Consider the following 22,954-nt stretch of genomic DNA (forward strand, 5'->3'; position numbering starts at 1 on the left):
TTTTTCTCTCCGTCAGTTGAACACTTGTTTGTGGTAGATTCTCACTTAGCAGTTTTGAAAAATAAACTAAAAATTTCTAGTGAAAAGCGCGAAGGAATAATCCTCCCTTGTTTCCTCTTTACTCACGACAACCGCATTTTATTGCCACCCCGAGCAACTACTCCCCCCACATTTACGACATCTGCGTCCTCGTCGGCGCTTTTAATTCATGTCAAAACGCGATGTAGCAGTTGTCACGCCTCGGCCGATTATGACATTGACACCGTTGACACTTGAGATAACATTGCAAGATTGCGTTTTATTACTTTCAGTGTCCCTGTTGGAAAAGAAGTCTTCTTTTTTTGTCTGTCCTCGTAAACTAACTACTTAAATTTGCTAACCTAAAATTCAAATTCTTCTGACGCTTTTTTCTGCAGTGAAATATTTAAATTATCATATACTACTTTCTAAAAAAATGAGAAAATCACCGCCAAAGTTTCCTAGTTTATGACCGCAAATTATTTTGCCGATGAGTTTTTGTTTGTATTTTCGAGGATTTTTTAAAAATATGGATACGAAATATTTTTCTAAAATAAAAATTTCCAGCCCACAATTAGTGACCTCTACAGCCAATCAATGGACCGCTCATCGATGCCAGGCAAATCAGCCAACCGCTATGAAGTGATTCACCCCACACGCTATTTCTTCGCATCTAATCAGAATCAAGGCCCGAGTGAGACTCGACAATCAATTTCCACTGCTCCTTATTCGCCTCCAATTTCAGCACCACCAATATCCCCTGTATCGATTGCTTCAGCTACGGAACCGGGCCATCCGTTTCGTGGTGGCCGAAGACCTACCAATTCAAAGTGAGTTGCCTTCCTGGCCAATCAAATGAGCCGGAGATGAATTTCTTTTATTTCTATTGGTCAAGAATTAGGTGGGTTTAAAACTTGCTGTAGTTAAGTATTTCATGTCGCGACAGGTTTTAAGGGAAGGCAAAAGCCCCCTTGGAGTTTATGAAATGGACTTTAAGGAGTCAGTATAGCCTTATGCATTTAGTCAGTGCTTGGAACCTTTCGGCTGAACTCCCTCTGATTTCACCCGCTCCTCACTTGCATGTCTTTGTTATTAGGAAAGGAGAGAAATTAAGTATTCATGAGTGTTGTCCTCGTCGCCAATCATGGCTTCTGGGCGTCATCCCCTGCGCTATCCGTCGCACCTTCCTTGCTTCGGCTGTATCTACGAGTCCTTCTTTTAATCTCTGCCACCCGCATGGCAGTTGATGGTAACATCTGATGTAGGCGTTGTCGAGAGATTCCCAAATTGCGTTCATTCTTTAGGACGAACTTTATTTTAGCAGAATTGGTCTGAGAGATTAAAGCAGCTCAGGGTAGGTTGACATTTAGGTGGAGTGTTTTGAGTTCCAGACAATTCCTTCTAGAATCTCTTGCCCTTGTCCAGTCTCTCTCTCTGTCTTCCTTTCTTTTTTTTACCTGTAAGGAAAATATACTGATCAGTACATAGGGAAATATGATTCTAAACTGGATGAGGAGGTAACTTGGATGGTGGGTGGATAAAGTGATGTGAACCTCTGAAACAAATGCCATCATTGTTTGACTTCCTCCTTTATCCGCAGTCGTTACACAGTTCGTCGGCATTCCCTACGAAACGCAAATCATCAACGTGTTGACAGTCCCACTCCTAATGATCTCTTCCCTACTGAGCATTCAAACAACACCCTCACTCGCGCACCACCTAGTCATCTCGCCACCAAGGTTGTAACCGAGGTCAAGGTCATGTCATCTCGACCAACGGGGATAAGTGTTACCTCCACTGTGCCACCTATGGTGCTTCAACGACGACCCGAAGCCGAGTCGAAGCATTGTAGGTCTCTTTGGTTTTATTTTTCTTCTTTTCTAAGAGGTAAAATACTTGTTTTTATTGAGAAGATGCTCTTAGTATTTAACCTCTGGATGCATAGGAAGAAGGGGGGGGGGAGGTAAGGATGAAGAATAGCTGAATTCGTGACCACCTGAAGTAGTTGATGCCGCGTGGGGAGTTAGGGTGAAGCTATACCTTTTCCGGTTTGTCTCGATGATATTAATTTAAGAAAATCCTTTTCACAGATGTATAATTCCGACGGCTACATTTTTTTGGAAGAATTCTCTCTCCCGTTTTGTATCGCTAGATTGCATGGCGCTTGCCCCTACTCCAACCCCTTTCCTTCGTCTTTTCTGAAGTTCCCAACACGGAGGAGGGATTATTATTACCCTACAGAGGCGTTCACTGCTTAGCCTCCTTTTGAATGTCCTTCGTGATGCGTCGAGTGATCATCCTCCTGTTTCCACCGCGACAGGTCCTCCAGTTGATTGTGGTGAACCATGAGACGGGATCGAAGACGAAGTGATTATTTCTACACCCCGTAGTTCATGCTGTAGGTCCAGCTGGGGCTCTCAAATATCCAGCCATCCGAACGGGGAACAGGCACTCCACTTGCCTCTCATGGCTCCATTTGCTTGAAAGGCGAGGTAGTGGTGAGGGGAGGATTTGAGGGGAGAAACAGGACTTTGAATCTTCCTGTTCCTCTCTTCCAACTTTCGTCTACCTCTTGAAAGCCCTGGAAAATGATGCTGTTACATCTTTAAATAAATGCATCTGAAGAACACTTCGAGTACTTGGTTGTTTGGTTATTCAACAGTATGGCTAGAAGTACTTCTTAACTCCAGGAACGACCTCTCCCCTGGTGGTTGAAGACCTCGATCTAGATCCCGACGTGTGTTTCTTTTGATTGCAGCTATCTTTAGTGGTAAATTCGCCACCGACAGCGGCCTATCCGAGGAGGATTCGACCGTACTGTAGATATTTCGGGGTTAAAAGATTTGTTAAGTTTTCTGGCAAGAGACTAGGGTCCGAATTAACTCTCCGTGAGCTTCATATCCAAAGACCAAAACTCCTTCCCCCAAGAAACATTCACTGGTGGGTAGAATTGCGCGCCGATGTAACCAAATTTTCAAAGCCCTGTGTTACTATTCAACTACTCTTTCGAGCTCTGTGCGTGACTTAATCCTCCTTCTGTTTCTGTTCTCCTCCCCTCTCTATCCCCGCCTTTTTTTCCTGTCCCGAAAACGTGAATTCAATCCGTAGTTTTGATCCACTTTCTCCTCCGCAGTCTCCACCACCCTCTGCCTTCACATTTTGCGTTACCCTTCTGCTTGTAGGCAGGCATAGTGGAGTCACTTTCACCAGGCCGAAAAGTTGTCTTTCTTATTGACTGCTAAAGTACCGCCCCTGATGCATTTCACGGACCTGCTTTCCTGGGAAGATAGGACCTTTTAAGACTAGAGCACACCTCCTGTTGGTTCGTATCTCACCTTTTTCCCTTCCCCTCCCCTACCTTTTCTTGATTTTTCCCTTAAAACGATTTAGTGGAAGGGGGAGGCAAAAGGATGGGTGCTTTTTGCCGTCGCAAAACCTAACACATCCCATTTTTCCCTACATAGGAGGGAAATAAACGGCTTTTGGTAGATAGAGTTACCTCATTACTCTACATTAGAGGTAAGGGTCAATGCAGCAGGCTTTCCCCCTCCGCCTCTCTTTTTTGTTGACAAACGTCACTTCAAAAAAGATCTTTTCTGTGCTCCTTCATTAGCTAATTGGCTAAGGAGGAAGTAGAAAAGAAGACAAAATACCTTTTTTAAATCCCCCTTTTGTGTTCTTTTTAAAGAAAGATGGAAGGGAGGAGGGAAACTCCTATTGTTATCTAGCTCTCTTCTCAGGCTGTCCATCTTCTCATAATTCACTTCTTGCTGTGTAAGATTATTCGGTTTTTTTGCTCACCTTCAAGTTGTGTCTTAGTCGTTTCAGAGGGAGGGGGAGACATATCTCCACTTTCAACAGGCATCTACGGCACCCCGAATACTCCTCCCCCCTCTCCCGCCTCACATTTTAGCCCTAGAACCACTTTCCTTGTCACTAGGATGTCGTTCGGGTGATTAAGAGCACCCACGCCCTTAAACAACTACTGACGACTGCTACTCTTCACGCGTTACTTCCACATTAGCCTGGCAATGGCGCCACGAACTGTTTTGCTTTTCGCTCTCTCTCTCTCCTCTAACCCGACTTATTGAACCATTTCAACAAACTGTCTTCTGTTACCACGTTCTCCCTTTCCCTCACATAGCAAATCGTAGGTGAACGTTTGAAACTGACTTAAATGAGATTCGTGAAGGAAGAACAAGAACGGATGGCAAGAATGAGGTGGGAGATGGCACATGCAGACCTGTTCTGTGACAAGCGGACAGATTGCACCAACCTCTTATCCGAGTGGACCTCACCGATTCCCTAGGCAGAAACAACCTTTAATATCCCATAAACCTCTGTGTAGGGGATTCGGTATTTCTTCATTCTAGCCTCCGCCTTCGATCGCGGAGGTGAAGTGGGGGAGCACATTTGAGTATCCTAACATATGATTGGTGGGCAAGGGGGACGAGGGGTCGGAAGGATCGGGATTCACTTCCGGTGTTGGGGATTGGCGAGGTGCATTTAAACAACTTGTGCTCTTCCTATCAGCTCCAACAAGTAACTTGCCGAGTGTCGCATCAAAATCCGTGCCAAGTGTGTTCCCCCCCCCCCCCCTTTCGTTTTGTTTCTTCCTTACGAACCTGAAATTCAAAAATTGAATCTTTGCAATTATTTTTCAGTCCTATATAAAAGTTTTATCATTATTAAGGCTCCGTGGTCGCTATAACGCCCATTTTGCGTGGAAACCGACCTTCAGGGACCCCTGGCGATGCCACGGTAAGTTGCGATTTGCGAAATGAAAAACATCACGCCTTCACCTCATTTTCGCATTCCCACTCCACACCTCGTTTTGTCATGCTTTAATTTGCCTAATTTTCCTGGTAAAAGTTGCATCTCAAGAATTAGAATGCAGTAGGTAAATTAGCAAACGCATTTGGGCAATCAAAGCCGCCTCGAGGACTTTTTCTCGAAGCACCTTTCCCAGGCGATAAAAGCACCAATAAAGGCTGGTTCTGTTTCTCAAACCCTTAGCCGTTGAAATCGTTTTGCATATTTCTCTTTTGCCATCTCAGCAAAGATACTTGTTGCTCTATTTCGGCGGTAGTTCTAGTGTTGCAACAATCTCATCCCAATTTAAAGTTCGCCTTGCTTCCCACTGTTAACTAAAACACCGCTTTATTTTACTGCAAGATATTGACAAGGAGCTTCTTAATTAATCATCCATTTATCCCCGAAATTCTTATTGAAGTTATTTTTTTCATATTGAAATGTGTTTTTGAAGTAATTTGAAGTAATTCAGTTAGTAATTCAGTTAGTAAGCAAAGTTAGCTTAAAAAGCCTTGTATTAAGAATAAATTTCCGTTTTCTTTATCGCAAAGGAAAGGCATATTTCACTACCGCTTCTTTCGCCTATCTTTAAAATCAATTTACTAGCTCACGTACAAATTGAAAGGGTGATTGGGTTACCGTTCCACATTATAAATATTTCTTGTTCTGTACTTCTTCACCGGAATATGTTTTAGCTATCCAAACACGGATTTTTCATTTGAGGGTTTTGCTTTAAAGCACTGAGCAAGTGAATGATTGGGCGATGGGAGTTCAGGCATGACGAATTGCAAATTTTCTCGTGTAATGCGTGAATTGGAGAAGGAGAAGTAGAGAGGGGAGGGAGGGGGAGTGTTGGCGAAGGAACATACCTTTTTCCCTCCGCTTAGTTCCTCCTCGATGCTCAATAATTCAAGAGTCTTTCCTCCTCCCCTTTCCCCTCTTCTTCTCCCCCTCCTCCCTCGTTTCATCCTTCAGCGTCTGCACATACGCGCCCACATTTTATTTAGCCAGATGACTCCCAGGCAAGGGGAGGAATTTCCTAGCCTCGTAACTGGAAGGAGTGCACAGTGAGGGCGGATTAATAGGCGCTATATTTATACGCCAAAAATGGGATATTTGCTGAGACATTGCTCAAGGAACCTTTGGTCTTGATTAAGTTAGCTTTCTGGGAGAAAATGACCATTCTTTGTTTAGCATGACAGGAAGGGGCCGCCGATGATGGGGAATAAGACTAAACGTCATGTTTACTCTCACCATAGGGAAACCGTTCAATTAGTTTTCTTTTCCTTTGTTTGAACTCGACCAATGTGTTGACAACTCTATTGGTCGCTAGTGCATTCTTGTCACATATATGTGACGCTGAATGGCGGTAATAAAATTCACGCGTCATACACAAATGGCTTTGGTGGTGAAGGTGCTGAAAGAAAAGTGCAAGACGGACTGTGAAGAGGGCCTTCTCTGAAGTCGTAAAAGCCATGGTTTTGTTGAATAAGGAGATTTATTAATCGCGCTTAGGTGGCCTGGAGGACAAGTGTTCAAATTACGAAAGTTTAAAAGCTACGTAGTTTAATTTACAAATCAAACAACCACGGCTCTTTTACTCCACAAGTCTCCGCCAGACTTTTTACACATGATGAGAGCATCTACCACCTTCTGTCCATCTCTAGATGACAGGAAATTCGTCCTCTATAAAAGTCTCGTCAACAGAGGAATCATCAAGCGGTTCTGTCGGAGGCATCGCAAAACCCGTGGCCCGTCGATTTGACGCAGATGAGGTGCTACGAGGCTCCGCTTTCTCATCTGTCGCTGCCACCCGTGTCGCTCTTCGTCCCGCAGAGCTCCGCTCCACCGATGTTGCAGAGCGGTGCCGTCGCTCGCTTTCCCTCGGTCCAGTCGGTGCTGGTGACGAGGTCGGTGGAAATGAGAATGAAATTCAACCACCTCCTGATCCCACTGACAAGGTAAATGTCGTTCAGCAATTTATTTACGCCATTTTGGTGCTCTTTTCGAATGAAAAGAAAAGGTAAAAGCTGGGACGATGTGTCGGTTGAGATAGTACTTTTTTACCATGCACATTTTTTGGACGTTTATTTTTTTTCCACCTCTCCGTTGCTTGCTTAAACAATTGATAAAATTTAGTCTGCTTATACAAGTTCTACAAAGAATATCTATTTGGCCGTGTTTGATGTCAGGGCCTTGAGGGAGAAATCAACCTTTACATTCCAAATGGTTTATTGTTTAAATATTTACACCACTGAATTGACCAATCAAAACGTGGCTCACAAAGTACATGAAAGTAGGGTTCAACCTCGGAGTGGAAACGACACCACCCAGCTGCTTTATTTCCCTCCACTCAATCACTTTGGTTAGTCGTGGCACTTTTTGGTGCGATCCGTAGGGCATGTGATGCTAGACGCGTCACACATACGCGACGACTGTAGATACGATGATGATTTCATTTTCCATGCGTATTTTGCCTACTATCTGCTTCGCCTATTAATGGTAAATGTCGCACTGAAGCAACCGAGCTTCTAGTAAAAAAAAAATTATGAGTGGCATGCATTGTATCTACCAAGAGAAGGTGTATATATGCTGGGAGGGAAGGAAGATCGCAGGCGGTTAGGCATAAACGGCACGACAGCAATTGGGCCAGTTCGCAAATCATTCCTTATTCCCATTTTTAGTGAAATAAATGGCCGCATCTTTTAAGGACCTCAGACCACTATGCTTACATACTTTTTGTGCCAAAACTTCTAGCGAACCAACGGACTGTCCCCCCTCTCGCCTAAGCGACATTAACTGACGTTGATTAAGTGATCAGCCAAAAAGCGGCTTAATTTATTTCCCTTTCCCTCTCTTTTCTACTTAACCTATAAAAAAACATGAGGGTAGAAGGGGATAAGGATATGTGACTTATAAGCGTTAAAGTGGACTAATTAGGCTTTATTAAATAGACCAGAAAAAGTATAAACCTTTTTCCCCCGTGATGAACTTGACTCATCACAAATAATTGTGCTTTTGTTTATTTGATCGCCTTTTTATGAGCGATAATGTCCATCATCCCTACCTTTTGGCAACTCATTTGCTTAAATTGGCTGCAGTAGCTATGACAGCGCTGCAGCAGTTATAATCGTATCGTCGAATTGTCGACCCTGCAATTTCCCCCCTTGAGAGGATAAAGGCGGATCGTGTCCATTTACACCGGCAGTTTTGGTGCTAAGGGTACCACTTTTTAAGAAGGACAATCAAATGTCTACCGTTGTGCCCACCTCCGCTATGACTTTTGGTGCGCTATGTCTCATTAAGTCCGTATTGATGTCAAATCATTAGCCTGGTTGGAAATTGTCTACGGTTTTATGAGGTGACAATGTTTAGCTTGTTCTGAAAGTGGCATATGACTGACGAATTCCGCGATTTCACTGAAATCACGTCACCGAAGATGATAAACCTGCAGACGTTTTTTTAAAAAGGACTACAGACACTCACGTCAACTGGCGAACGGGCTAACGATGGGTACTTATGTAGTTGATTATTACGTTTATGTGGTCCTGATCCCTCTCTCCCCTCTCCCCCACCTTGTGGCTAATGAACGCAGTAATTCTACTGAACAAGTAAATGAGCGTAAATTTTTTTGTGAGATGTGGAAAAGGAAGTGAACGAAAAAGTCGTTTATTTTAATTTGACGCCCTTGCCTGCCACTTTGCTTTGGCTACTAGGAGTGCCCTATGGCCCTCGGTGGCCTCCAAGTGTGGGTACAGAGCTAGCTGGTCTTTTATTTTCCTCCTTCCCATTTTGGGCCTTCCTTTGTGTGTCGCCTATCACGTCGGTGGTGTTTTAAAAGCCCCCCGTGAATTAGGATTACGGTGGTGAGATTGCATTGTTATTATGGAGTTTCGTCCTATTCAGGGCGAATGTAATGTGTGGTTAGGAGGCGAGTAAAGAGAAGAATTTGCTCCATTCCTTCTTTTGGATGCTATCCTACAACGAGGGTAGCTCACATTGCCTTGCACTTCTCCTAGGAGGTTTTGCCAAGACTGAGGCACCACTTATCTACCTTGCATTTCTCCATACTTCTTTTGAGGGCCTTTCTTTGCTATGTAGCCGTCCAGCAACCTAACCGTTTTCTATTTAGTTGAGAAAAAGGGGGACTTTTCTGCACTGACTGGTTCATTGCTAATGGACGTTTCTGAGGGGGTGTATGTAGGTTTCTTCGCGTACCTACGAGTTGAGTCACACCCACACAATGCGCAGGAACTGTGAGTACCACCCTGCATTCACTTTATCACTTTGACCTCGTCTGGCTGTGCTAGAGGGTGTTAAGGTACGAGCCTCAGATAGGCGCAACGTTGCGTGAGAGTAATTAGAAGTTTCACTAATTTTTCCCATCGGAAAATCACCTGGCATTCTGCAATTTTGCTCTTTGCTCTGCTTTAACATAGGACTATTAAATTTGGTAAATAATTTGCGTTTGTTTTAGTGTACTGTCAATTCGACCTTACGTTGACAGCAAATTCATCATTGGGGTGATTCTAATTCCTCTTTTTTTGCCTCCTCTTTTTTGTCATGAAATTATTCATAGTTTCAATGCGTTTTTTTGCTTTAACAAGTCCCTTTGAAGGCTGCTGTTAGTCTTTTACTCATTGCCTACTTTTATGGGCTGAATTAACCTCTTTACGGATGTTAAAGCCTGCCCAGCAAAGTGCGTGCATACAGTTTGGGCGAATTCGCAGTCACCTATAGTCTGATTTGGAGCAGTGAAGGCCTTATTAACCGTGGTGTTTGACAGCGTCGAACATGCTCTGTGAGTAGCCCGACCCGCTTCATGTTTTGCTTCTCTCCTTGCCTCCTCATTAATTAGGCTACTGTGCCTTTAGTCACACCTAAACTCGGGACAGGGTAGAGAAGGGGGAGGGGTGTATTATCAACTTATTAGAGGGGCAGTTGAGAGGCTATGGACATAGCCTTTTCTTGAGTGTTTAAAAATCAGGATGCCAGAATTTTTTTCCCCAACCCTAATTAGTTGTTCCTTTGTTTTGATAGAATTGGCTTTTATCCCTTATTGTCAACATTAAGTCGCAAAAAACATATATGTTTTTGCTACTGCAATGCACTTTTGGGGGATTTATTTAAGTAAAATGAGGAATTGACATTTATGCTTGTAGATTTTTGACATGTGTACCGTTAGCACCACTTTTATGCGATGCTGGGTCTGGCAATTTGTCCTGTTTTCTATCTGATTTCTTCGTCTACTATGCACTGCACTTGTTCTCGATCAGATTGTTCTGACTAATTCTGCCAAGTTCCTGCCTTTTGAACAGAATGGGTGAAGATTGATCATTGTGGTGTAGAATACTTGATCGTTTGAAGGTGAACAGCGGTGTGCTTGCTTGCTTGACGTTGGTGTTGAATGCCCATGAAATACCGATTAAACATTTAGCCAATGACTTAACCTTGTACAGCGTGCAGGGAAGATGGAACACTCAATGTTTAATCTGTGGAAACGAATTATGTTGATACTACGGGGTTTAATATCTTTTTCTGTCACACCATCTGTCCACGGAAGCCAGATGGCAGATTGTTATTTCTTTCACAGTAAAAGCACAATTACTGCTAGTTTACCAGATATGGTAGGCTTGTGATGCATGCTGACTTGTTTAATCAGCTTTTCTTTCTTATTTTTTTTCATGTGTAACAAATGTATGTCCACTTTTTGAAAAATGCACTGTTGACCCTTCTAACGACACTGCCTTATTGTGCGTGTGAAAGCCTTTTCTCCTACTCTCTGTTCCGCATAGTCCTATGAATCCCTACTTGCGGCCTCAATCCTGCGTCTTTCTAATCGCCTTCGTCGATGTTCTGATAATCTCGCACAGCGAATCGGGTTCGTTCGAATACCTCCTTCCTTTTCCATGATGTTGCGCAAATTTATAATTTCCTCCTGCTACCCCTTCTAGTGCTCCCAGTTCGGATGTCATCTCTCCTGTCGCCCCAAGCAGCTGGAAAAGTGGTCTCAAAACCTCCACTTCTCTCCACCAAGAGCTCAATGATTCCCTCTCAAATATGCGCACTGTAGAGCAGCATCTCCAATGTACTTATGGCTTAAAATAACGTCTACTTAAACTTATTTCAGTGCCAAGAATTTATCCTTTTCCGTAGATATGGAAAGCGTTTTATTTGGAGGCGGTGCCAGTGGTGGTACATGTGGACAAAGTAAAACTTCCACCGAGACGGATTACCTTCAAGAATTGGAGCGTATCAACAACGAATTAAGGGGCTTCGTGCCCATTGGCGCAAGTGGTAGAGGAGGAGAAAGAGACGCTGGAACTGCAATTTCTTTGGTCTCCACTGAAGCAACCGACTCCGGGGTTGATGCCTCCATGGGGATAGAACGAGACGGTGATGGAAAAGACGTTACTCCTACGGATACTCCAAATGGACGTGCTACCAGAAGTAGTGAACAATCTGCCTTCCCCAATGAAGACTTCTATTGACGTCTGCGTCCTGTAAACCCTTACTAACCATGCCCCATCCCCCTCCCTCCCAAATCAAAAGAACATGAATTGCGAACGGAACAAAACATATTTATACCAAGCATTCCTTTTATTTGGAAATTTAAGAGGAAGATGGGAATGGTTAACGTTTCCTACTAAAGCCCTCAGGACACGGACATATCCAGCTCGGAGTGTCAATTTGGACAGACAGAGCCTAATTGGCAACGACAGAGGCCCCCCTCCGTGAGCATTTGCCATGATTCACCAAATAGCGCTAGAAAAGAGCCACGGTCCACCCCCCCCCCCCATCTACGTACGTTGTATGATTCTGGACGGACTGGAATTTTCGATTTACACAAATAAAAAGCAGTCCCGACGAATGGAAAATGCGTTTATTTCTCCACATAATCCCCCGCAGCATTTTTCCGGAATTGTAAATGTTTGCAAATAATTTTATTCACCGTTCCTACAGACAGCTTTGTCTTGCGTGCAATTTCACGACAGGTTACGCGTCGATTATCCAAAATTAGGCGTTCCACTAGCTGAATATTCTCAGGAATGATTGCTGTGGGCCGGGAACCACCACGACCAGGATCGTCTCGGATAGATACACGACCGTTTTTGAAACGTCTGCACCATTCGAATGTCTTACTGCGACTGAGCGCCTCATCTTTGAACTGTGCCTGAAGTCGCCGGTAGATTTCTGCGGGTTTGATGCCTTCGTTCACAAGAAATTTCATCATCACACGCTGCTGTATGCAAGTATCATCACATTTGGCTGCCAGGTTGATCAGTAGTGCCTTGAACGACTCGTGACATGTACGCTGACTGTCGCGAGTAGGAATAGGACCCACTTGACATTTACTACTGCGTGAAGCACTGCCACGATGGTGTCCACTCCTAAGCCTGTAAAATCAAAAGCCCCTATTTGGCTCAAACGCCCCACAAAAAAGTAAACATTTTAGTTGGATAACGCAAGTAATGAGCATCACAAGGTTAGTAAGAGTCTGGTGACCTAATTCTATTGTCGTAGTGCCTGTGGAAACCAAAATCAGTCAGAGTCGACTGGCTGGCAGTAATGGGAGGTATTAAAGGAGGTGGTGAACATTCTGGTGATGTTTCTTTTGGAGTGTCCGGAATGGCGGGGCGACCAGTGAGACTGGCGTAAAAGCGACGCGCCGGGGCAAGCAGTTGTGAAAAGGCATTAACTAGGAGGATGGAGGCTTTTAAATGAAAAAAGGAATTACCCGTGGACTGAGTTGCGTCATTTCGAACCCTCTTTATGTAGGGCGCGCCGCATTGACTATATGTGTCATGAGGACGTTTGTTACTGAGTGACATCTAAAGGTAGGAGGACCGCTGATATAGTTATTATTGGGGACTTTTGTCGATTGTTCCAGCGCCAAATCAGCTAACAGTATATTTAAGCCGAGACACTAAGTAGTCCAACCATTAGAACGCCTTAATGAATATGTTTGTCCAAAAATTCCTAAGGTAGGATCTCACAAATAATACGGAAAAAAATGTCTAAAACGCCAGTTCACAAACATTTATTGGCTATAAATAATTGTTTGAAGACGAAAAGCTGTGGCAACCATCGCACAAGCCTAACAGTTGGACTGTTATTGACACTTACAACTGGGTTAGAATCCAATCGACCCACAACTCGTCCAAACGAGCATACTTGGAAACGGCGCGGAACCCCTAAAAAATAAAACAGAAATGCGTGCAAATGATTGCTTAAAACCTTTCTCTATGGTGCATATTTTAAGGCATATGCCATTTTATCACTAAAGGCAAAATTTTCAATGCGGCTGTATAGTCTCATTATTCATTCGCTGTCTGATTATTTATTTATTCCATATGCGGGTTGCTCAATGAAAGTCTACCATTCTTTTGAGACACAAATTTTGTTTAAGCCTATAGTGCATAATATACCTTAACAAAGAAGCAGGAAATGATATGACAATTGCAAGTATGGCAGGTTTTTAGCGACATAGGTTGGTAACGTTACAGTTACTGACCAGTTTCCACTCTTTTCTCCCCCTAGACAAAATTTGCACATAAATTAATGTTATTTTCCGAAACTTTTTTAATGTTACTAGTTGAACTGATGCAAGTAGTGAGGATACCAACTACTTATATGCGCAAATTTTACAATGGAACATTGTCAGGTCTTTCCGCTGTATTTTTGTCTGTTTTGAATAATAGAAGATATTGGAAAATAGTAGCAGAGTACGAGTTTTGCATCTTGGGACTTCTCTGAAGACAAAAGGAGACGTAATACTGGGGCAGTCATCGCATTACACAGCTCTTCTTCTCTTTTGAGCGTCGTCCCCGTCGCTCAACTTGGTCAACATTTCGCGTCAGCCATCAAAACGTAGTCACTGCTCCAAAGAAATACCTACGAGCTGCCCGTAACAGTCAACAAATTTACATGTAACTGAGTAGATATTTGACCTTACCGCCACCGATCTCTTTTGATAACTCAGCTGCATCTGGATTTTCGGCCGGTATGAGAACTAGATTCAGGGACAGAGGATTGTGTTGGCCATCATGTGTATCTACAGATAGACGTAGAAATGCTGGCCTAAAATCAGACTTTTGCAAGGTAGGACGGGATTCAATATAGGTTTATGAGGGAAGGATTTCGCGTCTGTTCCTCCTTACCACGTTGTTTTCACTTCGGAGCTGCCTAGTCGTATCTACCCGAGTTCTATCCAGCTAGTCGAGAAGTGGAAGAGATATTGCAAGTTAACTTTATTGACAGCTTTATGCAAGTATGGGAGGGAACCTCGGCAACGAATCTGTTTCAGATGGTTCATGGCCAGTGTTGCTTCAGTTGTTAACAGCTTTCCTGCAGAACACGGGGTTGTCGTAGTTGCCTAGGATAGACGTCAATTTTAGCTCTTCTGTTTGGTGTCATCACCGATCCACCCATCCGCAGTACATGTACTTCTTCCGCCTCACAAAACTTTATCAACCAGCAGTGGGAATCAGAAGAGATGTTTTTAGGGCCGGGTTCACTTTCCGCTGCCATCAATGTGACACCCCGTGACTCCCCCAAAGATGAAAGGCGACATAATACTTAAGCAGAATAAAATTATTTGACATACAGAAGGTATTTGGACTGCTGGCATGGCTCAAAGGCCTAAACTCCCGGTGTGTGGTACCATGGCTAAGTTAAATGTGGCTCTTATCTAAAACCGAGATACAAACAGCTATCGTATTATAACGAACACTATATAATCTTATATCCTCGTAATTTACTCCTTTCTCAACTTTGTTGCCTTCTCTGGTGACACCTGGCTGTTTCGACGGTTCTGCAGACAAAAAGGAAGTTAAACTGTGGAGTTTGAATAGCTCCACTGACTAAGCCCATGGTTAGATAGACTGCATATCTGCTCTCTTACTTTGAAATTTGGTTGCACCTCAGTGTCTTCTTCCGACTATCTCAATTTAGTTTGCAATGTGACTTAATGGTAAGATGGACTACTTCAACTCCTCTAAATAGGACGCAACTTTATCTGGTCAATGGCTTCCTCCGGAAATAAGTACCAAAAGTAGCCTTTACCTAATCTTCCCTGTGGGCAATTTTCGTAGAGTCGGTCTTCCGCACCAGATATCCTGCACCCTCGCGCCAATCGCGCACTTGATACGAGGCTATTACAAAAAATAACCACCACTGAACCTTTTTTGTTCCATCACTTTATCAGACTACCCCCTTTTGAATCATTTTACCCTTTTTTAATTAGTTTTCTTGGTCGTGCAGAAAAGTTGGTGCGTCACGTATGTGTGACACAAGCTCTAAAAATGGTAGCAGTGCTGGGGTATCGCGGCCACTCAAAATTATGAGATAAGTGTTTGAAACTTCTACAATTTTTGTTGTCTTTGAAAGAAATAATGCTTTTTTACTAAACTGGCCTCTTTTAACTAAACTACTGCTAAACTGTTGCCATTGCATCAAATAATTACCAGAAGCATTGTTCTGCTTCTTAGGTCACTGCAATTTAATGGATTTAGGCAGGGCTGTGGTTAAAGAGGATACAGATTAGCACATAATTAGAGGGCAAATCCCTCAACCGATTTCCTCTTGCCATGATAATAGGTAGAGGAGAGCCCTCCTCTAATCCCTCCATCTCCAGCCTCCCGCACCCTCCCTCCAACTCGGACAAATAAGACGATCAGTGGTTAGTCCTCTCAGCACCAAGTGCTAATCGCCTCTACAGTACTCAAGTAAATAACGTGATTTCTAAAAAAAATGCTTATGAGTTATAACTCCTAATCGGAGTTGGTATTGTCGATGGTTTGGCGGTCGGTGAGAGGTGGTATGGGAAATCATTTTATAATCTTATGCAACTTTCTAGAGGATACGTCGCAAGATCTGCTTCTGCAAAAACGTATACTTTGAGAGAAGAGGTACTGCCTCACCGCATCCTCTGCATACCCCCTAGACCCTAGGGCGAGCGGTGTCAGGCAAAAAAACGGAGGTAGCCAGGGTAGAGTAGAGGGGAGCGGTTTGACCTCCCAAAGAGGAAGAGTTGATCTTAAAATCCGGATTAAAAGCCCACACACATCAATATAGAATCCTGGTGAAAATATACCAACTTAATGTATTAGTATCACAAATAAGTGTCAGCGTGATTCGTGCATTTGAGCTTAGCGTCACAAGTATAAGCGTACCTCACCATTATTCTCTATTTTATATTTTGCGCTAAAGCGTTTAAAAGCGGGCCAGGAGCAAGTACGACCGCCTCCACTTTTCTACCCATCAAACGTTGTCCACTTAGATGTATAAGAAGAGCTGTAAAAAGAAATTTCTGCTGATTGGTAGCTCCGCTTGTGAGTGCACTCATTGTGGAGTTTCACGCAGTCTTAAGTAGCGCCGAGTCAGTAAATCATAACCCATTCTGAAGCAGTCCACAGAGTTGACACGACTTTGGACCCATCTAAGTCGACGTGGTGCGTAGCTCACGCTGAGGTTAAATCCCCTTCTGCAGGACTGATGAGGCTTCCTTCCAACAGTTCAGCTTCCTTTCTGGAATTTGGGTGCTAAAAACCTTGCTTCGGATGGATGCAAGAGGGAAAACTCGAGTCGACACGTTTTTTGAGTCCTAGGCAAGCAGTGTTGAAGGAAGGAGAGAGGGATGGAGCTAGAGAAAGACTAACAATCAGACTTAATTGTTTGCAGTTTACATGGGAACTCCTCATGGCTAAAGTAGAAGAGTGATCCAAAGTAAGGGGGAAAGACACGCTTAAAAGAAGGTTCTCCCCAGACTGCCAAAACGCTTTGGGGACTTTTGTCCACACTGGCGCAGAATTTTACGGTCCAGTGGGAGGGCAGAAGACGCAACAAGTGAACCTCCTAAGCAAGCTTTAATCTTGCCGCCATTTGGTGATATCAAGCCTCTATACTGTCAAAAAGGAGGAAAAAAGCAGATAGTTAATTGGACCCTCTAGTTATGGCGCTTCAATGCGTCGCCTCTATAAGTAGCCTATTTTGTGCGTTATTTGATTTAAAAGCAAATTTTTAAGCTTTTACTGCTCTTCTATGCATTGGTAACACCATCAGCAAGAATATTTGGGTATGACGAGGGAAGGAGATGTATGGATGGCCATCAAACTCCCGTCCCTTCATACCCCTCCCCCTTCCTCCCGCTACTAGTGCGTGGGTCACATTCTCGTCTCCCCCTTAATCCCATCGCCAACCACTCGCCTAACGCCTCATTAGACCTCATTTATAAGTTGCTCCAGTAGGTCCCTTCACTTTCCTACTTTGAGTACGCCAAGCCGTGTGTACTAAATGCAACAAATAACCATCGACGGTGCCAAGATTAAAAGTGAAGTTTTGGAAAGTGGCAGGAATGCTGTAGATGTGGTTGTGGAAGACAAGTCTTTAAAGTCGTGCAATCTGCAGGATCCGACGCCATCGCTGGTGGAAGCCGTGGTGGTAGAGACAGCAGAGGCAGGTGTTACGAAAGTCGAGCGAAAACGAGAGAAATGGGACACAAAAGTTGACTTTCTCCTTTCTGTGATTGGATTCGCCGTGGATTTAGGGAATATATGGCGGTTTCCCTATATTTGTTATCAAAATGGTGGAGGTGCGTTGACAGAGGACTCTTTTATGTTTAACTTATCATAGACAGAAAGGTCGCAAAAGTAGAACGTCCTTTAACTTCTTATGATATTGATTTACCCAAAGTTGAATTATTTAATAGGAAATTTATAAGATCTCAGGATCTATACTAAGTAAATAATCAGATTAGCGAAATTTATCAGCCAATACCCATGAAGCTTTTCCTAAAAAAATGTTCTTTAAAATATGGTCATAGGCTTCCAAAGTGCTGAACATTAAAAAGTTGTTGAAATATTGTTCGTATTTGTGAAATCACTTCGTAAAACAGTTACTTTGCCTTGATCTAAAAACATTCATTTTTATTTCTTCAAATAAAGTTGTCAATCTTGTGCTCTCAGTTATTTTTGAGTAAGGCCATGTGTGTGTACAAGAATATTATTTCCAGAAAGCGGGTATTATAAAACCTCAATTTGAAGAGTTTATTTTGTAAACGGCAATAAAAACAATAAAATCAGAATTGTAATTGAATAGTATGGGTTACAGCCTAAATCTTTGATCGATTTCACACAAGGCACTTTATTACTACATTCTTGGTAGCGCGGCTTATAAGTCGTGTCGTACCTAGATCCGCGTATGGTGTTTTTATACGGATCGGCATAAACGACATTTAACCATGAATTATATGGGGCATATTTTGTGCAACAAAGACTACAGTAACAGGACATACGAGACCCCAAATCAGTCAGTAAAACGAAACAGAACACCGGATATGTATGCATAGTTGTTAAATGTGTCATGCCATGCTTTCTCGGTGTAACTTATTTCAATTATCTTCCATAGGTGCATTTCTGATACCTTACTTGCTGATGTATATCTTTGGCGGACTGCCACTGTTCTACTTGGAGCTGGCTCTTGGACAATTCCAACGTAGTGGATGCATTTCTGTGTGGAGTCGAATCTGTCCCTTCTTTACTGGTGAGCCTACAAGAAGGCGCGTTTTGTACACCTTTCTTTGTTCAAGCAATAATGTCTTTTAGATGTTGAGATTTTTTGCTGTTTCAGCTGCCTAATTTAGGATGGAGAGATAGGTTTGCATTTTTTGCAAACCCAAGCCCCATTGCGCAAATAAAACCCTGTATATTTAAGAATAATGTATATTTTCTTTGTTTTGGAGACAATTAATGTGTTGGAGGGGAGAGCAAGTGTTATCATAAATTTGCTTTCGTTTACAGGTCTGGGCTATGGGATTTGCATAATTGCGAGCTACACCGCGTGGTACTACAACACTGTCATTTCCTGGGCTCTCTTCTACATGTTTGATTCAATGCGCCTGCGTCTTCCTTGGGACAGTTGCGATAATTGGTGGAACACACCCAAGACCTGTATCACTGTCTACCAGAAGTTAGTCACTGGAGCTAATAGCTCAGGCATTGCCGATAGTGACGCTTCCAATACTCTGCATGCTGTCAATACCACTGGTTACTACTCGTCAACTGAACAGTACTTCTAGTAGGTGTTCAGAAAATGTCATCTTTAGAACATACATTTTATTTCCAATGTAACATTTTTTGTTGTATTGGCGTTTCCCGTTTAAATTCCGGCCAATTTTTTTCGTTCAAGCAATCGTGTGTTACAAATACAGTTTTCTGACGGATTTAACAAATTGGGCACGATCAGATGGGAAGTGGCACTTTGCCTACTGGCTGTTTTTACTCTCGTCTACTTTGCTCTGTGGAAGGGAGTTAAAAGCAGCGGAAAGGTATGGACGCCTTTACTAGGTTATTTGATAACGCAGCTTATCTTAGTATTTGATCCCACTACTTTCTATAATGACTCGAACGTAAATATAGTCAAGTATAGTGATTTTCTAAAATTTTAGGCCGTGTGGATAACAGCGACTCTGCCCTACGTGATTCTCTTCATCCTACTTATTCGTGGTCTCACGCTGAGGGGCTCCCTCATGGGCATACAGTACTACCTCCTGCCCGACTTTGGACGGCTCAAGTCAATTGAGGTGACTGCAAATGCGCCTTTCACCATCTTTTAATAGAAGAGACAAGTATTCTGTCGTTTTATCTTCCAATAGCAGTGGAATTTTGCTCTTGAATTCTAATCTGACTCGAAATGGTATTTTTTCATCATTTTCGACAGTTTTCAAAGTTGTAAACTGATCCATCTTGGAGAAAGTACAACTCTGTCTCCAAGTTATTCATTATCTAACGGAACACCTAATCAGCCGTCCATTTCGAAGAGGTTCAACGTTTATTTCTTTTATCATTCAGAATAGTTAATTTCCGAGTTGAAACCCCATTTACCTTTTAGATTGCCTTTTAAGTTGGAAACAGACTTTCTAGACGTGCTAGACTTTTCTTTTTAGGTTTGGAATGCTGCTGCATCACAGATTTTCTTTTCTCTTGGACCCGGATTCGGCGTCCTCCTGGCACTAGCTAGTTACAACCGATTCCGGAATAACTGCTATTAGTATGTTAAAAGTTTATTCAATATTACCGCGTGCTCTCTAGCGCTTCGAGAGATCCACTTAGAATGACCTCTATCAATTTTAAGGCATCTAAAAAAACTTTTGTTAAAGAATTAGGAGGTTCTAGAATAGAAAACCTAATTAGTTGTGGTTATTCAATCAATGAGTATAATATTTACTCTTTAATTGCACAATTCAAAAGCTTATTCTAAATGATCAGTACCAATAAAAGCCGCCGCTCTCAAAACGCGCAGATTTTCAGATAAATCGGCTTAGATTTTCTTAAAACAATGATCTGATTACTGGTTCTCCCTGCGAATTTGCCAGCGATGCAATGCTAACCAGTGCAATCAACTGTGGGACCAGTTTTCTGTCCGGTTTCGTAGTCTTCTCCGTGCTCGGTCACATGTGTTATCGTATGAATAGAACCATGGATACAGTCGCCAATGAAGGTATTCGCCTGCCATCTTCCATAACTCAAAAGTATTACCCATTTATTTATTTACACATACTACTGCCCCACGTTCCGTCGCAGTGCTGCTAATACTGATGAGTAACATTCCGCTACCCACTAATCTTTGCCTTAGGTCCAAGCCTTGTCTTTATCGCCTACCCCGAAGCTATTGCAACTTTGCCCGGCTCAACCTTTTGGGCCATCATCTTCATGCTGATGCTCATCACCCTCGGCCTCGACAGTACTGTATGTCATCCGTGTCCACTTATTCGAAAAAAATAAGTAGCATATTTGCATTATTCACTGGAATATTGCAATACCAACACTTCGTTTCAGTTTGGTGGGCTGGAGGCGATAATCACGGCCCTGTTGGATCGTTGGCCAAAGCTGCGTAAACGAAGAGAGATTGTCGTGTTAATCATGATCATCTATTGCTATGTGGGAGCTCTTCCCACCACAACAAATGTGAGTTGCTCCCCTTATATTAGATGTACTGCTAAAATGCTCCATAAAGTAATTGAATGGTTCTTTTTAAGGGTGGATATTACATTCTGACATTGTTTGACACATATGGCGCACCCTTTTCAATCCTCTTCATTGTCTTCTGTGAATGCGTGGCACTATGCTGGTGCTATGGTAGGTTGTCTGTTTCTTCCTATCAAATAATCCTTTTTCGTGCCCCAAAGGTGTAGGGCGATTTACGCGAGATATAGAATCGATGCTGGGCTTTAAACCGGGCTGGTTCTGGCGGATTTGTTGGGCTGTCATCAGTCCCGCCTTCATGCTTGTGAGTAACACAAACTTCTTCTTCTTTTTCATCGTCTTCTTTTGCCCTTTCACTCCTCTTGTACTTTGCAGGGCATCTTCATTCTCAACATCACCTTCTTCCGCCCACCTGAGATCACCGTGATGGGCAAGACGGTGCGGGCGGACACGTGGGTACATGTCGTCTCGTGGATGCTGGTATTTTCTTCCCTAGTCACCATCCCCATCTTCGCTGTCGTTACTTTCTGCAATGCACGTGGCTCCTTCAAGGAGGTATCTATTGCTACTTTTTCTTTTTCCTGACTAACACCCTTAAATCTCTCCACCTATCATTGTTTTTGCAGCGTTTGAAATCACTTTTCACGCCTGGAATACGACCTTCCTTCTCCGACTTTCACGTCCATCCCAACAGCCATAAGAAACAGGAAATAAAAGACAAAAATGAGGAGCAGGTGGCAAAGTCAGCGGAGGCAGTCGATGATACACAGTCCGAAGGAGACGAGGGATAGACCGCCTGAGTGCATCCAAGTGTTAAATTGATCCCTCAGCATTTACCCTCCCCATTGCACCAATCATATATGAACGGTTTCTCTCCCTTCATACTTTTCGAGAACTTTCATGAACTTTTTTTCCTAGAAAACAAACAATGATAGAAAAATAGGGAAACGTAACAAATAGCTTGGTCAGGCAGATAATGTCTCAATTATTCACCCTCCTTCCCTCCCTATGTTTGCAGATGTCACTTTATAATTTCAAATAACTCCACCCTACTGAACCACTTGTCAAGTGTCAAGTAGTTAAAAATGTTACTGCGATCATATCGGTTTTCTTTATAATAGCTGATGGGTTGTTTTTTGCCCCTCCAAATATGGTTGGAAAAAAGGGGCAAGTAATTTACTTCGCCAACGGATGTATTCAGTCCACCGACAACACCTCATTTTCCGAGTAAACATTTGTGTTTGGTTACTCAACGAGGTGTCATTAAGGAGTGGTTGGACCACCGTCACCGCTACCACCACATCGAACTGCGTCGTTTGCTCACTACTAGTAAGTAGTGTCGGACGGTGAGGAAAATCTTGCATGATTTTTGATAAATCTGACATAGCCGACTTGTAGCGGAATGCAGGGAGCTGTGGACGAGGAGCAGGGGAGTAGAGATGATGAGGCGGCATCTGCAACCCCATCATACCGCATGGGTTGATGCAAATCATCTGATGAGTAGGCTTCTTGATGGCCTTTGTGGTTGTTGTAACTGCTTTACCTTTGAGAGCTTCTATGGGATCAAATTTGAAGAATTCTACAAGGGACTTCCTACAGCTCTGATATTTGCAATGTTTGATGTCATTTCGCTCCCTAGATGCCCACCACTACTAATTTACAAGCAAGTAGAGGTTGGTCTTTTTTCACACGCATTCCTATCGTCCTCGTCTCCCAAGGAAGGAGTGGAAATGGGATTCTACACCAGGGTTCATTTCCAGTCTCAAAAAATTGGCTAGTTGTCTATAGCACTCTTAATCTACTACTATTTAACTTACTTCTCGATGAAAAATCCGGTACAAATCAAGCAAACGCATAGGAAAGGTGGATTCTTTGTTCACAGAAGGCACTCTTCACTATGGATAATCGGTGTACAGGGGGGTTTGTTTCTCGTGGGTGTAACGGAAGCAACATTCACCAGCAGATCATCGTTTCTGTTTACAAATAACAGTGACTGAGGCTAAACAAAATCGAGTATGTTAGCCTCGTATTTAGGGCCTTTTCGAGGAGCAACTACAGTTAAGTACTAAAACAATGTCTTCGAACTTATACAATGATACTGTGATAGTTGTCTTTGTTAACTTATTTTAAGGCATTAATTA

The 22,954-nt window shown here is 42.9% G+C and overlaps 3 protein-coding genes across 3 annotated transcripts in view; 2 read left to right on the forward strand and 1 right to left on the reverse strand. All coding sequences in view use genetic code 11, as the record gives it.

The window, feature by feature from the left end:
• The window catches only part of EGR_05391 (hypothetical protein), a gene marked incomplete at both ends in the record, with an annotated part of 35,477 nt that extends 24,156 nt beyond the window's left edge, over positions 1-11,321 (forward strand). The window contains 7 exons of the mRNA XM_024494640.1: positions 586-848; positions 1,619-1,866; positions 4,712-4,779; positions 6,498-6,791; positions 10,626-10,711; positions 10,785-10,918; positions 10,987-11,321. Coding sequence (XP_024350967.1) covers positions 586-848; positions 1,619-1,866; positions 4,712-4,779; positions 6,498-6,791; positions 10,626-10,711; positions 10,785-10,918; positions 10,987-11,321 — 1,428 coding nt within the window. The remainder of the gene's footprint in view (positions 1-585; positions 849-1,618; positions 1,867-4,711; positions 4,780-6,497; positions 6,792-10,625; positions 10,712-10,784; positions 10,919-10,986) is intronic.
• A 142-nt stretch (positions 11,322-11,463) lies between these two features.
• Positions 11,464-14,361, reverse strand: EGR_05392 (hypothetical protein; the record flags this gene model as incomplete). The annotated part of the gene is made up of 5 exons (XM_024494641.1): positions 11,464-11,535; positions 11,792-12,227; positions 12,337-12,624; positions 12,958-13,025; positions 14,278-14,361. The coding sequence occupies 5 exons, from the start codon at positions 14,359-14,361 to the stop codon at positions 11,464-11,466; spliced, it is 948 nt and encodes a 315-aa protein (XP_024350968.1).
• Positions 14,362-17,124: 2,763 nt separating this feature from the next.
• EGR_05393 (Sodium-dependent serotonin transporter) lies at positions 17,125-21,604 on the forward strand (the record flags this gene model as incomplete). Its single annotated transcript, XM_024494642.1, has 13 exons — positions 17,125-17,422; positions 18,238-18,372; positions 18,630-18,906; positions 19,018-19,156; positions 19,277-19,411; positions 19,775-19,878; positions 20,204-20,328; positions 20,464-20,576; positions 20,667-20,795; positions 20,867-20,966; positions 21,017-21,117; positions 21,189-21,368; positions 21,440-21,604. 13 exons carry the CDS (start codon positions 17,125-17,127, stop codon positions 21,602-21,604), a joined length of 2,001 nt encoding a protein of 666 aa, XP_024350969.1.
• Positions 21,605-22,954: the final 1,350 nt, after the last annotated feature.

Source organism: Echinococcus granulosus (genome assembly GCF_000524195.1).
Source record: "Echinococcus granulosus chromosome Unknown EG_S00039, whole genome shotgun sequence".
Lineage (NCBI taxonomy): Eukaryota > Metazoa > Platyhelminthes > Cestoda > Cyclophyllidea > Taeniidae > Echinococcus > Echinococcus granulosus.